Source organism: Carcharhinus amblyrhynchos, chromosome 1 (genome assembly GCF_965287045.1).
Source record: "Carcharhinus amblyrhynchos chromosome 1, sCarAmb.v2.hapA, whole genome shotgun sequence".
Taxonomy (NCBI): domain Eukaryota; kingdom Metazoa; phylum Chordata; class Chondrichthyes; order Carcharhiniformes; family Carcharhinidae; genus Carcharhinus; species Carcharhinus amblyrhynchos.
The window spans coordinates 87,735,544-87,751,535 of NC_137324.1; the positions used below are offsets into that span (position 1 = coordinate 87,735,544).

General features: G+C 41.2%; 1 protein-coding gene across 4 annotated transcripts in view; it reads left to right on the forward strand.

Moving 5' to 3' along the window:
* pds5a (PDS5 cohesin associated factor A) overlaps positions 1 to 15,992 on the forward strand; it is a 219,673-nt gene that overhangs the window by 184,863 nt on the left and 18,818 nt on the right. For all 4 annotated transcript variants that reach the window (XM_080188570.1, XM_080188561.1, XM_080188579.1 and 1 more), the window contains exons 28-30: positions 8,452 to 8,571; positions 10,155 to 10,217; positions 14,138 to 14,283. In XM_080188570.1, the coding sequence (XP_080044696.1) occupies positions 8,452 to 8,571; positions 10,155 to 10,217; positions 14,138 to 14,283 (329 nt within the window). The remainder of the gene's footprint in view (positions 1 to 8,451; positions 8,572 to 10,154; positions 10,218 to 14,137; positions 14,284 to 15,992) is intronic.

Below are 15,992 nucleotides of genomic sequence, written 5' to 3' on the forward strand. Positions count from 1 at the left end.
GATACATGATTTTCCACTTATTTTTTATATTCTTTCATGGGATACGCATGTCACTGGTTAGGCTAGTGTTATTGCCCATCTCTACTTATTCTTGGTAAGGTGGTGCCGATTTGCTTTTTTGAATTGCTGCAAGTACATCCATAGTGCTGTTAGAGAGTTCTAGGATTGTAACCCAGTGACAATGAAGCAACAGTATTATGGTTCCAAGTCAGGATGTTATGTGGGGAGGGTAACTTGCAGGTATAGTGCTCCCAATATACCAGCTGCCATTGTCGTTCTAGTTGATAGAGATCACTGGTTTATGAACTACTGCTGAAGGAGCCTTGGTGTGTTGTTGCAGTGCACTTTGTAGAAGGTGCATGCTGCTGCCACTTTGGGGGTTTGTAGAGAAAGAGGTCACTGAAACAGGCTACTTTGTCTTGGATGACATCTAGTTTCTTGAGTGCTGTTGGAGCTGTAGTTATCCAGGCAAGTGGAGGTCTGATGTGCGCATAGAAATAAGAATGATTTTGATAAACATTGCAGAGTCATGGCTGCAGGAGATCATGGATTGGGAGGTCAGTATTGAAGGGTACTGGATATCTAGCAAGTGAGGAAAAGGTGGAGCGGTGGCTCTGTTAGTTAATAGTACAATAAAGAAGGATGACCTAAATTCAGGACACTAGGATATAGAAACATTTTGGGTGGAGATGAGAAATGCTGAAGACAAGGAGTCACTTGTGGGAGTCATGTACAGGCCCCTTAACAGTAACCACATAGTGAGATGTAGCATTAACGAAGAAATAAGGAAAGGAATTTGCCAGAAAGCGTGTCAATAATCATGTGAGATTGTAATTTACACACAGACTGGAAAAGTCAGGTGGGCAAATGTAGCATAGATGAGGGCTTAATTGAATGTTTTTGGGATAGTTTCTTAGAACAGTATTTTCTGGAGCCAACCAGGGAACAGGCTATGCTGGAGCTGGTACTGTGCAGTGCAATGAAAGTAATTAATGCTGTTGTAGTGAAAGCACCCATAGGATGCAGCAACTGTAATATGATTGAAATGTACATTCGGGTTGAGAGATAGAGGAATGGGTCTGAGACTATGTTTTTAAACTTAATAAGGTTATTTATGAGGGCATGAAAGCTGAACTGGCTAAAGTGAATTAGCAAATTAAGTTAAGGATAAGTTAGTAGAGATGCAGTGGCTATGACTTAAGAGGATGTTTCAGAATGCACAGAATAGATGCATTCCAATGAAGAAGAAAAAGTGTATGGGACAGATCTACAATCTATGGTTAACTAACAAATTTTAAGATAGTGTCAGACTTAAAGAAAAAGCATATGACTGTGCAAAAACAGGTGTCTGATCAGAAAATTGGACAAAATAAAAGCAACAGCAAAGAGTGACTAAAGAAGTATTTTGGGGGGTTGGGGGGAGACATATGAGAGAAAGCTAACCAGAAATATAAGAAACAGTAAGCGTTTTCATAAATATATAAAAAAAAGTTAACAAAATGAGCATTATTCCTATTGAAAGTGAGTCTGGTTAATTGATGACAGAAAACAAGGAGATGGCAGATGAATCCAATAGATATTTTGTATCAGTAACATCCCAGAAATAGCTATAAAGCAGGAAATGGAAAGTGTTGTCCATGATTGATACTGGGAGGCATGGAGGCTGACAAATTAATGGAGCTTTATTAATGAAGTATGTTCCGTACAGGCTTCCTCATCACTCTGCACAGTTACCCACTCGAGCGATCAGTGACATTATGCATATATTATTATAGTGTTCAGTGCTGCTTCTCAGAAATCAACATAAATACGTAACACTTCCTCCTCCTTTAAAATTAAACATGCCCAACAAATTTAATCAAGTGTAACAGGAACAATAATCAAACAACAATAATCAACAAGTCTGATAGTTTGTTCTCTCAATGGTTGCCAGCAAACCTCGGACCTCTGCTTCTTGGCACTAGTTGTAACCTCTGTCATACACAACTTTCTACAAACATCAGTGATCAATTTGACTGGTGTCAACATTGCAAGTAGATGTTGGTTCTAAGCTTGGCCTGAAATTGAGGTCCTTTCTTTCTCAATGGTTCTGTCAGTGTCAGGATTTCAGGAAGGTTCAGATTAGCACCTTATGTAGGTGAATTCAAATTCATTGCAGGTTCTATGTCCAGATTGGTTCTCCCTGCCAGCAGCTCATCCACATGCCTCTTCCAGGTGACGTCATCCTGGGTCTGGACAGTATATGAAGCAGGTCCAGCTTGCGGAATGATTGTAGCAGAAACCCATTTCTAGCTGGAACTGCTTGTCATTGGTGGAAAAATGTGATGTTTAGTTTTGTTTTCCCACCATTCGACCTGACTTTTTGTTTTGGGTGTTTTTTTTCAAACTTTGGAGATTTAAATCAGTCGAACACTGAATGTGATTGTCGCTTCATCATCAGTAATGCTGGAAAAATTTTTGTTGTTGAATGAACAGTATTTCTATACATGAATAGGAATTGATTTAGACATTTGGTTAACGAACCTTGTCTTTAAGTGTTTCATTATTTACACAAAACATTCTGTAATGTCCATTTGTAAAATATTTTATACCGTTTTCTTTCAAACATCTTTAAAATTCTTGAGAGACGAACCATGGTCCATTATTATTCACTTATTGCTCAGACGATGCAAATCTTTAAATCTAACCTCTCAATCGTCTTTTCTGATGAATTTGATTTCATTATGGTGACTTTTGGCCACTTTGATTGTGACTAGGAACATGTGCCCTTCAAAAGGTCCTATGTAGTTGACGTGCACCTGTTGACAAGCCTTTTCTGATCATTACTGAGGATGCAGCAGTGCTAATAGCGGCAGCCTTTGCACCTTCAAGCATGAAGGACTCATTCCAGCCTTTTCCGCCATTTCAATCCAGGCTGAGTTAGGTAGAAATTTGATGGACAAGGGAGTTGAGAGTTACAGGGGGCAGGTGGGATGGTGTAATTGAGAGTGCTGTCAGTTCAGCTCTGATCTTATGGAAATATAGAAGATAGGAACAGGAGGCCATTTGGCCCTTCAAGCCTGCTCTGCCATTCATTGCAATCATGGCTGATATCCGACTCAATAGCCTAATCCTGCTTTTTTTTTCCCGCATTACCTTTGGTCCCATTTGCCCGAAGTGCTATATGCAGCCGCTTCTTGAATGCATTCAATGTTTTATCGAATGGTGGAACATGCTCGAAGGCCGGTTGGCTTCCTCCTGCTCTGAAGTTCTCTGTTTCTAAAAAGTAGGAAAGATTGTCAGGAGTTAATAGCTTATTGGAATAATAACCAATGAAGCAGTGGTCAACAGAATCAGAAAGTATTGTATGCCTGACCAATTTTTTTAAGCTTTGGGAAAGTAGTGTCCCCAGGTGATCTGTGGGGGCGAGAAGCTCTAAAATGAAGTATCTGTTGGCTTCTGAGTGGTACTGATGACTGCTGCGTCTATTTAAAAAGTGGAGGGATTGAAAATAAATTTAGCACTTGAATAACCAATTGGCTAAAAGGGAGCAAACTGTAGATCCTATTTGGAGAAATTTTGTCTGGTGGGAAAATAAAAGTTGACTGTCCAGAAATCATATTACTGTTACCTTTACTGTTAATTTCAATCAGTGGCTTATGTTATTTGTATATTTATTGAGTTTTAATAGTATGCAGGCAGTGGGCATTGATTAGGTATTCACTTAAGCCACGAGAAACAGAAGCACTAATTCTGGTTATTGGGTTAGAATGTGTATGCTTGTAATGTGTGACTCTGTAAATAAATATAATCATGTATGAAGTTTGGCACCAGTTCTACCCTTCATCATTTGCCATTCTGGAGTAGAACATAGTAGCAGGTCTGAAGGTTGGAAACTGACACAACATTTTTCAGCCTAAAAAATTGCAATGCTGGTCAGCATGGCGGAGGTGATAGTGGATGCCTTGGTGGTTATTTTCCAGACGTCGCTGGATTCCGGGGAAGTGCCGGAAGATTGGAAAACGGCTAATGTTACGCCGTTGTTTAAGAAGGGTGCCAGGCAAAAGGCGGGGAATTATAGGCCGGTTAGTTTAACGTCTGTGGTAGGTAAAATGTTAGAATCCATCATTAAGCAGGAAATTGCGAGGCATCTTGAAGGGAATTGCTTGATAGGGCGGACGCAACACGGTTTCATTAAAGGGAAGTCGTGTCTGACAAATTTACTGGAGTTCTATGAGGATGTGTCTAGGGCAGTGGATAGAGGAGAGCCGGTGGATGTGGTCTTTCTGGATTTTCAGAAGGCGTTTGACAAGGTACCTCACAAGAGGTTATTGCAGAAGGTCAGGGGACATGGAGTTGGGGGTAGGGTGTTAGCGTGGATAGAGGATTGGTTGTCAAATAGGAGGCAGAGAGTGGGGGTCAATGGGTGCTATTCGGATTGGCGGATGGTGACTAGTGGGGTGCCCCAGGGGTCGGTGCTGGGGCCTCAGCTATTTACCATTTATATAGATGATCTGGAGGAGGGAACCGAGTGCAGGGTGTCGAAATTTGCTGATGACACCAAGATTGGGGGAACGGCAAATTGTGCGGAGGGTGTGGAGAGTCTGCAGAAGGATCTAGATAGGCTGGGCGAATGGGCCAGGAAATGGCAAATGGAATTTAATGTTGGCAAGTGTGAGGTGGTCCACTTTGGTAGGAAGAATGGTAGGAAGGACTATTACTTACGTGGCGAAAAACTGCAGCAGGCGACGGTGCAGAGGGACCTCGGGGTCCTTGTGCATGAATCGCAAAAACCCAGCTTGCAGGTGCAGCAGGTGGTCAGGAAGGCGAATGGGATGCTGGCCTTCATAGCAAGGGGGATTGAATATAAAAGTAGGGAGGTCTTGCTGCAGCTGTATAGGGCATTGGTGAGGCCGCAGCTGGAGTACTGTGTGCAGTTTTGGGCGCCGCACCTGCGCAAGGATATTTTGGCCCTGGAGGGAGTGCAGAGGAGGTTTACTAGGCTGATACCGGAGTTGAGGGGATTGAGCTATGAGGAGAGGCTGAATAAACTAGGCTTGTACTCGTTAGAGTTTAGAAGAATGAGGGGAGATCTCATTGAGACGTATAAGATGATGAATGGGATGGATAGGATAGAGGTGGAGAGACTCTTCCCGCTCAAAAAAGACAGTAGGACTAGGGGGCACAGCCTCAAGATAAAGGGGAGGCGGTTTAGAACGGAGTTGAGGAGGAACTTCTTCACTCAAAGGGTGGTGAATCTCTGGAATTCTCTGCCCGTTGAAGTGGTGGAGGCTGCCTCGCTAAATATTTTTAAGAAGCGGGTTGATGGGTTTTTGATAAGAGAAGGGATTAAGGGTTATGGGGAGAGGGCGGGAAAGTGGAACTGAGCCACGACAGATCAGCCATGATCTTATTGAATGGCGGGGCAGGCTCGAAGGGCTAGATGGCCTACTCCTGCTCCTATTTCTTATGTTCTTATGTTCATTGTGGAAAATAGTAGAATGCAAGCCTATGTTATCAGCGTACAATTACTCTCCAATGCTCTCGGATTTTTTTTTATTTGTTCATGGGATGTGGCCATCAGTAGCTCAACCAGATTTATTTCTCATCCCTAATTGCCCTGGAGAAGGGTGTGGCGAGCCATTGCCTTGAACTGCTTCAGTCCATGTATTACAGGAATCCCTGCAGTTCTATTAGGGAGGGAGTTCCAAGGTTTTGATCCAGAGACCGTGAAAGAATGGTGATAATGTTCCAAATCAGGATAATGTGTGATTGGAGGGGTATTTGAAGCTGGTGGTAAAATGCATCTGCTACCCTTGTCCTCCTAGGTGCTAGGAAGCAATTCGGCCCTTCAAATGTATGCCACTTTCTGTGAAGCAACATGGTCAGTCCCATTCCTCCACTCTTAACCCTGATAATAGAATGAAGATAATAATGAATCCAAACAAATTTTATGTTGTGCTTCTTAGTCCTGTGTTGCATGCACAATTTAGCTGTGCACTGCCAAATGGTGCTTGGAAATCAGCAGCAGGTTATACTGATTCGTTCAAATATTATCTTGGACAAATACAAGAGGACAGAATCGGAGAAGTACAGAGATGATTCAAGAGGTAGGGAGGGGTGAGACCATGGAGGTATTTGACCATGATTTTGTTTTCACCTGTTTATCAATGACTCTAGTTCTGCAGACAGTGTATTAACAGGTTGGCTGATCGTACACAGTTTCCATTGTAAATTCAGATGTTGAAAAAGGAATATTCTTCCCCATTTCTTCCTCAATAAAACCATTATTTGTAATAAGTGGTGTTCTTGGATGACCCCTCATAATGACCAAGGAAAGCTTGGCTTTTAAAGTCTTTTGTGGAAATTTATGGACACTTAAGTTTGAAGACTGGTCAGTTAAAATTAATAAAGGGTCCAATAGAGGGCTGTTTTTGCCGATAGAACTTAGAACTGCTGGCTTGTTATAATAAATGTTTTTTTTAGAAATCTCGATGTTCAAAAAAACTCATACCTAGTTTTGGATTCAAATATTTTAGGCTGTGTATTCTGCAATGAATGACACACCACATGACTCCCCAAAGCCTTTTCAGCATCCACAGGACACAAGTTAGAAGTGTGATGGAATACTCTTTACTTGCTTGGATGAATGCAACTCCAACAATTCTCAAGAGTTTTGCCATCTCTCTTAAGATCCTCACATCCTCCTTAAATTGTGGTGAGCGGAACTGGAAGCAATGCTAGAGTTTAACCTAATCCAAGCCTTCAAAAAGGTTCAGGATAGCCACCTTGCTTTTACATTCAACACTTCTTCATGGTGTCCAAGATCCTATGTGCTTTATCACTTCTCTCAATATATCTTGCTATCTGCAAGGATATATGCAAATGAACCCTTGAATCCCTCATCTCTTCTTATGTTTTAAGTTTGTATTGTCTCTTCCTATCGCTTCTGCCCTAATGTAGCACTTCACACTTTCCATTTTTAAATTCCATCAGCCACTTGTCTGCCTATTCCGCTAGCTTAGCTATGTCCCGTTTGTTGTTGACACCAACATGTACCACAATTTCTGGTTCACTTCTCTATTCTTTCATGAAATTTGAGTGTCAGAGGCAAAGCCAGCATTTGTGCTCTTCCTAATTGGGTTTGAGAAGGTCATGGGAAGTTGCCTTTTTGAACTTTTGCAGTCCTCCGGTGAAGATACACTCACGGTGCTGTTCGGAATGGAGTTCAAGCTTTTTGATTTGGTGACAATGAAGATATGGCAATAGTTCCAAGTCAGAATGATGTGTGGCTTAAAGGGACTTGCAGCAAGTTCCCTGTTGTGTGCTGCCTTTGCCATTCTACATTGTAGAGTCTGTGGATTTAGAGAGTGCTGTCAAAAGAGATATGATGAGTTGTTGCAGTGCATCTTGTAAGAGATACATGCTGCTGCCACTGTACACGGGTAGTGGAGAAGGTGAATATTTAAAGTGGTAGATGGGGTGCCAGTAAAGTGGATTGCTTTGTCCTGGATGGTGTTGAGCTTCTTGAAAGTTGTTGGAGTTGCACTGTGGAGAGCAATACATAATACTTCTGGGCTTATCTTGTAGATGCTGGATAGGTTTTGTGGAGTCAGGAGGTGTTATTGCAGAAATTCCAGTCCCTGACCTGTTATAACCACTATTTAAATGTCTGGTCCAGTTATGTTTTGGACAATAGTAATGACCCGGATCCACATTCCCACCCACCAAGATGTTGATGCTTGGAGATTCAGCAGTAGTAATTCTGCTGAATGTCAAGTAGAGATGGTCATTGCCTGGTGCAGATGTTAGATGCAACTTATCAGCCCGAGCCCGAATGTTGTTCATATCTTGCTGCATATGGATACCCACTGCTTCAGCATCTTTGAGGATAGTATTAAAAATTGTGCAGTCATCAGCAAACACTTCCACTTCTGATGTTATGATAGCAGAATGTCACTCATGAAGCAGCAGAAGATGGTTGGGCCAAAGACACGTCCATGAGGAACTCACCATTATGCAACAACCATAAACCCTAGTAGATGGATCTAAAGTTTTGATGTGGATTCTCAATTTAGATCTTGGGCTTAGTCAGTATTGTTTCCACATTCAAAAAAGGACAGAAAGAAGTTTTGTCATTGCCTGACAATTTCTTCTGATGTTGAATAACAATTTAAAACTTGTCACCAATCTAGAAACATGACTGCCCTCTAATTGATTTCAGGTTGCCTCTATTTATAGAATTTAGTTCATGTGACATTCAAAAGGCAAGTTTCCATAAAACTTCATTTTAGTACCAGAGTAACAGTATGTTGCTGCCATTATAAAACAACATATCCTGTAACTTGCCATAGACAATCAATTGCATGGGAGATCTGATAGTGTTGGAGTACTGTAACTTGTTTCAAATTTGGAATATATGATGCATGACAAATTTTATTACTGATTGTGCTTTCCTATTTATATTTGCAGAAACTCTACATAGTTTGTGATGTAGCTCTTATTGTCATCACTAGCAAAAGTACCACATATAACTTGGACTCGCCAAAGGATCCTGTACTGCCGACAAAGTTCTTCACTCCACCTGACAAAGTAACTAGTTATTTTATACTCTAGTATTCTAGTAATGGAAGGGTATAGGGATGGCAGATTCTTGCCAGTGGAGACAGAAGCTGAGCATATCTCTTGGTTTAGAAGGGTTTAGATTGGATATGTTTTCAGTAGGAAGGTTGAAACTGTTACCAGTTGGTGGGGAAGACACCAGATGGCAAGAACTTGGGAAACACTCTCAGGAGCAATAAGGACTGTGAGCTTACAAATTCACCTGTTTGAAGGGTGGATGGTGATGGGGTAATTGCAGGTTCATTCAAATGTTCATTCTTCCTATCCAGGAAACATTATGTCGCTCCATAGTTACCTGAACTGCACAAGCATAATTTTTTAAAAAGTAAATAGAATGATTAACGTGGAACGATGAACTGCTAACAGCTGTGTAACAAGTTCTGGAATTTTAAGGAAACTCTGTATCCCCAGAATTGTTCTGTCTAATGGACTAAATTTAGTATCTTTAGGCACTCTTGCATTTATGAATAAGACTGACAATTTACCTTTGACACTTATGAACAAATAATGATAACTGTGTTTGCAGGTTTCTCAATTTTGGTAAAGACATAAAATATAAATTGATGAGGCAATCTTGATGCACTGTTGGTGCACTAAAAATGTCACGTTATGGAGTGGCAGAAAATGATTTCATGTAGTTCATCCAAGTGAGTCACAGTGAAAGACAATTAGAAAATGGTCAGCCATATCAGATATGCATCATTTCATGATCAGAATAGAAGTCTAAGAAAAGTTTAACTCTTAAGGAAGGAAATGGAGTAGTTTATACGTTGAAGAGGCTTTAGAGTCATAGAATTTCTACAGTGCATTTGGCCCATTGAGTCTGTAAGAGTTGCTTATTCAGGCCCTCTCCCTCACCCTATCATCCACACTTTTAGCATAGCTAATCCGTCTAACCTACAGATCTTGGGACACTAACGGATAATATGGCATGGCCAATCTAGCTAACCTGCTCATCTATGGACTGTGTGAGGAAACCGGAGCATCCAGAGAAAACCCATGCAAATGTGGGGAAAATGTGAAAACTGCACACAATCATCCAAGACCAGAATTGAACTCAGGTCCTTGGAGCTGTGAGGCAGCACCGCTAACCACTATGCACCCTTAACTGCAGATGGAGGAAATAATTGAGCAAAATGAAAAGGTTATTAGGGAGTGCAAGTCAATTCGCAGTGGAAAATTGTTAGCACTGCTGCTTCACAGTGCCAGCAACCCAGTTTGATTTCCAGCTTGGGTCACTGTCTGTGTGGAATCTGCACAGTGTCCCTATGTGTGGTTGGGTTTCCTCTGGGTGCTCTGGTATTTTTTCCCCGAAAGATGTGCTGGTTAGGTGCATTGGCCAGGCTACGTTCTCCCTCAGTGTACCTCAACAGGCACTAGAGTGTGGCGACTAGGGGATTTTCTCAGTAACTTCATTGCAGTGTTATTGTAAGCCTACTTGTGACACTAATAAATAAACTTTAAAAAAACATTGTCACATTGATTCTAAAAATTAAAGTTTGTTGTGCCCCAACTGCAAATATATCGTTTTTGATAAATGTTTCTTTGCTTAGGATTCCGGCAATAATAAGTGCTACTTGTCAGATGAAGCAAAGGCATTATTACTCACAGGAAAGGTAAGTCTCAACCCAGTCCTCATTGCTTTAGGGTCCTCATTATAAAACTCCCCACAATTCCATGCAAATTAGCATTATTTTGTGGAAAGTGAAAAATATTAGCATTGGTTTTCTGATTGTTCCCCTGAGGATGAGATTACTCTTGGCAGGAAAAATACAAAGCTTTGCTCTGTATTTGCCCAGGGATTTACGTGATCCACAAGTTTTGATGCTTTGGGACCATATTTCAAAATGTTTCATTTTAGATGTGAGATCAGACAGTAGAAAATTAAGCAACAAAAAAAATTACCTGCAACAAAATTGATTTACTTTGCGTTTTTTTTTAACTATGTTTTATTTGTCTTTAAACAGAAGTCGAGACTTCTTTCACTGCTTATGTAATTATATATTGAAATGTGCACTAAAATTATTTTGTACATGTTCTCTCATGTGGTCCTTCCACCCCCACCCATCATAGTCTCCTACCTTTCAGATCACAATCCCATGTTGTATCAAGCACAGATTCAGTTTTCCTGTGTGTGGAATTTGTGCATAAAAAAATTTGGAATAAGAACACCTTGGATTTTATACCAGTTTTGAAGGACTGATATCTATTTCTTGATTAAGTTGTTGATGTTTCAATTCTACTGCAACGTTTTAAAATTGGAATGAATGGCTGGTTCCTTGACCCAGTGCCAAGCTGTCTTGGGACTGAACCATGGTTGGAAGTTGGAGCTACAAATCCCCACCCCGTAATGTTTCATCTAGTTTTTGGTTTGTAGAGTGTTGCAGCAGGACAAACAGCATGAGTTTAATGCAGAGTTACTGTTATACTTGATCTTTGAGCTAATCAAAGGTACCAAACCTCCCTGCAGTTAATAAGGAATCTGTGTCAGAGGCTTGCAGATAGAGATCCCAAAAATATCAATTTAAGTCAAAATTACATGATAACTTGCAACTTTATTTTTGTGAAGTGTAAAGTTTTGTGTTAAAGTGATCATAGGAATGGGAGGAGTAGACCATATGACTCCTCAAATCTGCACCCCCATTCAGCATGTTTGAAACAGATTTTTGAGACAGAAGGGAATTGAGGGTTATGAGGAAAGTGGAAAGCGGAATTGAGACCAAGATTAGATCAGCCATGATCTTATTGAATGGTGGAGTGGGCTTCAGGGTTTGAATGGTCTTCTGTTCCTGTTTACTATATTATGGCTGAACTTCTGTCTTAACATCACTTTCATATCTGCTTTCTGTATCCCTTGATTCTGTTAGAAACCAAAAATCTGTCTAACTCAGCTTTGAGTTAACTCAACAACAATGCACAGCTTTCTAGGGTAAAGAATTTTAAGAATACACAGATCAGTAAAAAATTCTCAGCTGAAGTTGTAAATGATCATCCCTTTCTCTTGAGGCTGTGCTCTCTTGTTTTAGACTGTCAAGTTGAGGGAGGCAATCTTCTAGTGTCTATCCTTTCATTTTTTTTTATCCTTTCATGAATGTGGGTCTTGCTGGCATTTATTGTCCATCCCTAATTGCCTTTGAACTGAGCAGCTTGCAAGGCCATTTCGGAACAGCACTTGAGGGTCAACTACGTGGTGTAGGTCTGGAGTTGCAGATTTCCTTCCCTAGAGGACATCATTAAACCAGATGGATTTGTACAATTGATGTTGGTTGTCTTTGTCACTGTTACTGAGGCTAGCTTTATCTTGCACATTTATTAATTGAATTTAAATGCCACCAGCTGTACAGATGTGATTTGAATGCAGGCCCCCAGAGCATTAGCCTGGGCCTCCTGATTTCTAATCCAGAGACGTTGCCACTACACCATCATCTCTTCAAAGCATGTTCCAATGAGATCACCTCTCATTCTTCTAAATTTGAAAGAGTATGGCCCAATTTTCTTAACGTTTTATGATAGGAAAATTTTCTCAAGCCAGGAACCGATCTAATGAACCTTTACCATGCCGTCTTCAATGCATGCATCCTTCCTTAGCTCGGGAGATAAAAACTGCCCAAAACTCCACGTATGGTCTTAGCAAAGGCCTGTAAAATTCCTTATTTTTGTACTCTAGTTCCCTTGTAATAAAGACGAGATGTCATTTGCCTTTGTAATTATGTGCTGTACCTGCATGCTGACTTTGTAGTTCTTGTACAGGAACATTAAAGTCCCTCTGAACATCAGCATTTAAAAGTCCCATGCCTTTTAAAAATAACATATCAGTTTGGAATTAAAAGTCCAATGATGGCCATAAAACCCACCTAGTTCACAAATGTCCTTTAGGGAAGGAAATCTGCCGTCCTTACCCAGTCTGATCTACATGTGACCCCAGACCCACGGCAATGTGATTGACTCTTAACTGTCCTTTGAAATGGCCTTTCATGCCACTCAGTTCAAGGGCAACAAATGCTGGCTTAACCAGTGATTCCCACATCCCATGAAATAATTTTTTAAATATTTAGAAATTTTGTGCCTTTTAAAAAAAATTGTTATGCTTTTCAATTCTTACTAGAAAGTAAAATTTCTAACATTTGCCCATATCGGAGAAGGCTCAAGTCTGAGTACTGGGATAAAGGGATTGTCTTTGATCAGAAGGTGGAACAGATTGGGCCTATGCTCACTGGAGTTTAGAAGAATGAGGTGTGATCTTTTTGAAACAGCTTCATCTGTCGCTACTTACAGCTTCACTGCCATTTGGCTGTTCACACCCTTTATTCTGTCTGTGGACAGCTATTTGTTGTCTTCACCTAGTTTCTATGGCTATGACTTATCTTTCGTTCCCTCGCCCTACAGTATAAATATCTTCCACTTTCTATGCCTTTTAGCTTTGACAAAGGGTCAACTGGACTTGAAACGTCAGCTCTTTTCTCTGCTTACAGATGCTGCCAGACCTGCTGAGATTTTCCAGCGTTTTCTCTTTTGGAGCCATACTTTAGGCATGGTCTCACCAATACCCTGTATGGTTCTAACAAGACTTTCCTAATTTTACACACCGCCTCCCTTGCAATAAAGACCGATATTGCCTTTGCTTTCTTAACTGCTTGTTATCCTTGTATGAATCACAAAACATCAGGATACATGACACAGAAGCATTCTGCAGTCACTCTCCATTTGAAAAAATAATCTGCTTTTCTATTCTTCCCACAAAAACAGACAACCTCACAGGAAGCCATAATGTGTGCCCTGCAATTCAGGAATCTGTTAAGTTTAAGGGTGCAATATAACTTTGAATCCTTGTGTTTTTACATCATTCATGATAAAATGAACTAAAGACATATGGCAAAATACATTTATGTGGATTTGCATGCATGACCTCTTATTTATTGCTTGGCTTACTATAATACTTTGGATATAGTATCAGTTTTAAAAACCTTGTGAAACAGGTGTAATGTACATTTTTAAAAACAAAACTATAATGGTGAAGTTCACCTCATTGATATTACCTCTAACTGATAGTACTTTGTTCCTGTTTTGTACCAAGAGATTGTGTTTACATCTTATTTATTGATGTTTTGTTGCAACTTTCATTTGTCACAAAACATTGCTCTCATTTTTGAAATAGGAGCTTCCAATGCTATGCTTGGAAAATATGACAAACTTTTTCCAACCCTATTCCATCACAATACAGGTTATCACATGCAGTGCATTGTGACTACCCATTTGTATACATGTACCTGAAACATTATGTCATGCATTTGCGGTAATTGTTAAAATTTGATCTGTGTTGTTGGAAAAGCACCAGCTGCAGAATGCTGAATTCTCCAGATAATTATTTCAATGATTCCTTCAATTAAAAGGAACTTGGGCCATGCTTGTGGCATATAGCATCTGAAGAATTGCGATACATGATAAATCCTAGCTCGTATAAAATGCTTTGGTCTATTTGAATGTTCGATTTTTATGTTGATTTACACATATAGTATCTAAATATCATTATTCTCAGCCCAAACCAGCTACTGTCTTGGGTGCAGTAAACAAACCTTTGTCAGCTGCTGGTAGAAGACCACAAGATAGAGCTCCAGGGTTAGAAACTGGAAGCAACATAAGCGGAAATTCCGAACCCAGCTCACCAGCTACAAACAGGGCAAGGTAAGCCTTTTCTGTAGTATGTACGATAAAAGATTTGACTACAATTCTCTTGTAATCGAGATTCCACAGACTGGGAAAAAGATGATGAAGATCGTAAAGGATTTTTAAAATTAATTCATGAGGTTTGCATATTGTTGCAAAGCCAGCATTTGTTGCCCACCCCCAATGCCAATGAAAAGATGGTGATGATCCGTCTCCTTGTATTGCTGAATTCCACATGGTGTAGTTACACTTGTAGAGCTGAGTTTTGGATTTTTGACCAAGTACAGGGAAAGAGCAGCAATATAGTTCCAAGTCCGGTTAGTTTAACGTCTGTGGTAGGTAAAATGTTAGAATCCGTCATTAAGGAGGAAATTGCGAGGCATCTTGAAGGGAATTGCTTGATAGGGCAGACGCAACACGGTTTCATTAAAGGGAAGTCGTGTCTGACAAATTTACTGGAGTTCTATGAGGATGTGTCTAGGGCGGTGGATAGAGGAGAGCCGGTGGATGCGGTCTTTCTGGATTTTCAGAAGGCGTTTGATAAGGTACCTCACAAGAGGTTACTGCAGAAGGTCAGAGGACATGGAGTTGGGGGTAGGGTGTTAGCGTGGATAGAGGATTGGTTGTCAAATAGGAGGCAGAGAGTGGGGGTCAATGGGTGCTATTCGGATTGGCGGTTGGTGACTAGTGGGGTGCCCCAGGGGTCGGTGCTGGGGCCTCAGCTATTTACCATTTATATAGATGATCTGGAGGAGGGAACCGAGTGTAGGGTGTCGAAATTTGCTGATGACACCAAGATTGGGGGAAAGGCAAATTGTGCGGAGGGTGTGGAGAGTCTGCAGAAGGATCTAGATAGGCTGGGTGAATGGGCCAGGAAATGGCAAATGGAATTTAATGTTGGCAAGTGTGAGGTGGTCCACTTTGGTAGGAAGAATGGTAGGAAGGACTATTACTTACGTGGCGAAAAACTGCAGCAGGCGACGGTGCAGAGGGACCTCGGGGTCCTTGTGCATGAGTCGCAAAAACCCAGCCTGCAGGTGCAGCAGGTGGTCAGGAAGGCGAATGGGATGCTGGCCTTCATAGCGAGGGGGATTGAATATAAAAGTAGGGAGGTCTTGCTGCAGCTGTATAGGGCATTGGTGAGGCCGCAGCTGGAGTACTGTGTGCAGTTTTGGGCGCCGCACCTGCGCAAGGATATTTTGGCCTTGGAGGGAGTGCAGAGGAGGTTTACTAGGCTGATACCGGAGTTGAGGGGGTTGAGCTATGAGGAGAGGCTGAATAAACTAGGCTTGTACTCGTTAGAGTTTAGAAGAATGAGGGGAGATCTCATTGAGACGTATAAGATGATGAATGGGATGGATAGGATAGAGGTGGAAAGACTCTTCCCGCTCAAAAAAGACAGTAGGACTAGGGGGCACAGCCTCAAGATAAAGGGGGGGCAGTTCAGAACGGAGTTGAGGAGGAACTTCTTCACTCAAAGGGTGGTGAATCTCTGGAATTCTCTGCCCGTTGAAGTGGTGGAGGCTGCCTCGCTAAATATTTTTAAGAAGCGGGTTGATGGGTTTTTGATAAGAGAGGGGATTAAGGGTTATGGGGAGAGGGCGGGAAAGTGGAACTGAGCCACGACAGATCAGCCATGATCTTATTGAATGGCGGGGCAGGCTCGAAGGGCCAGATGGCCTACTCCTGCTCCTATTTCTTATGTTCTTAAGTCAGGGTGGGATGTG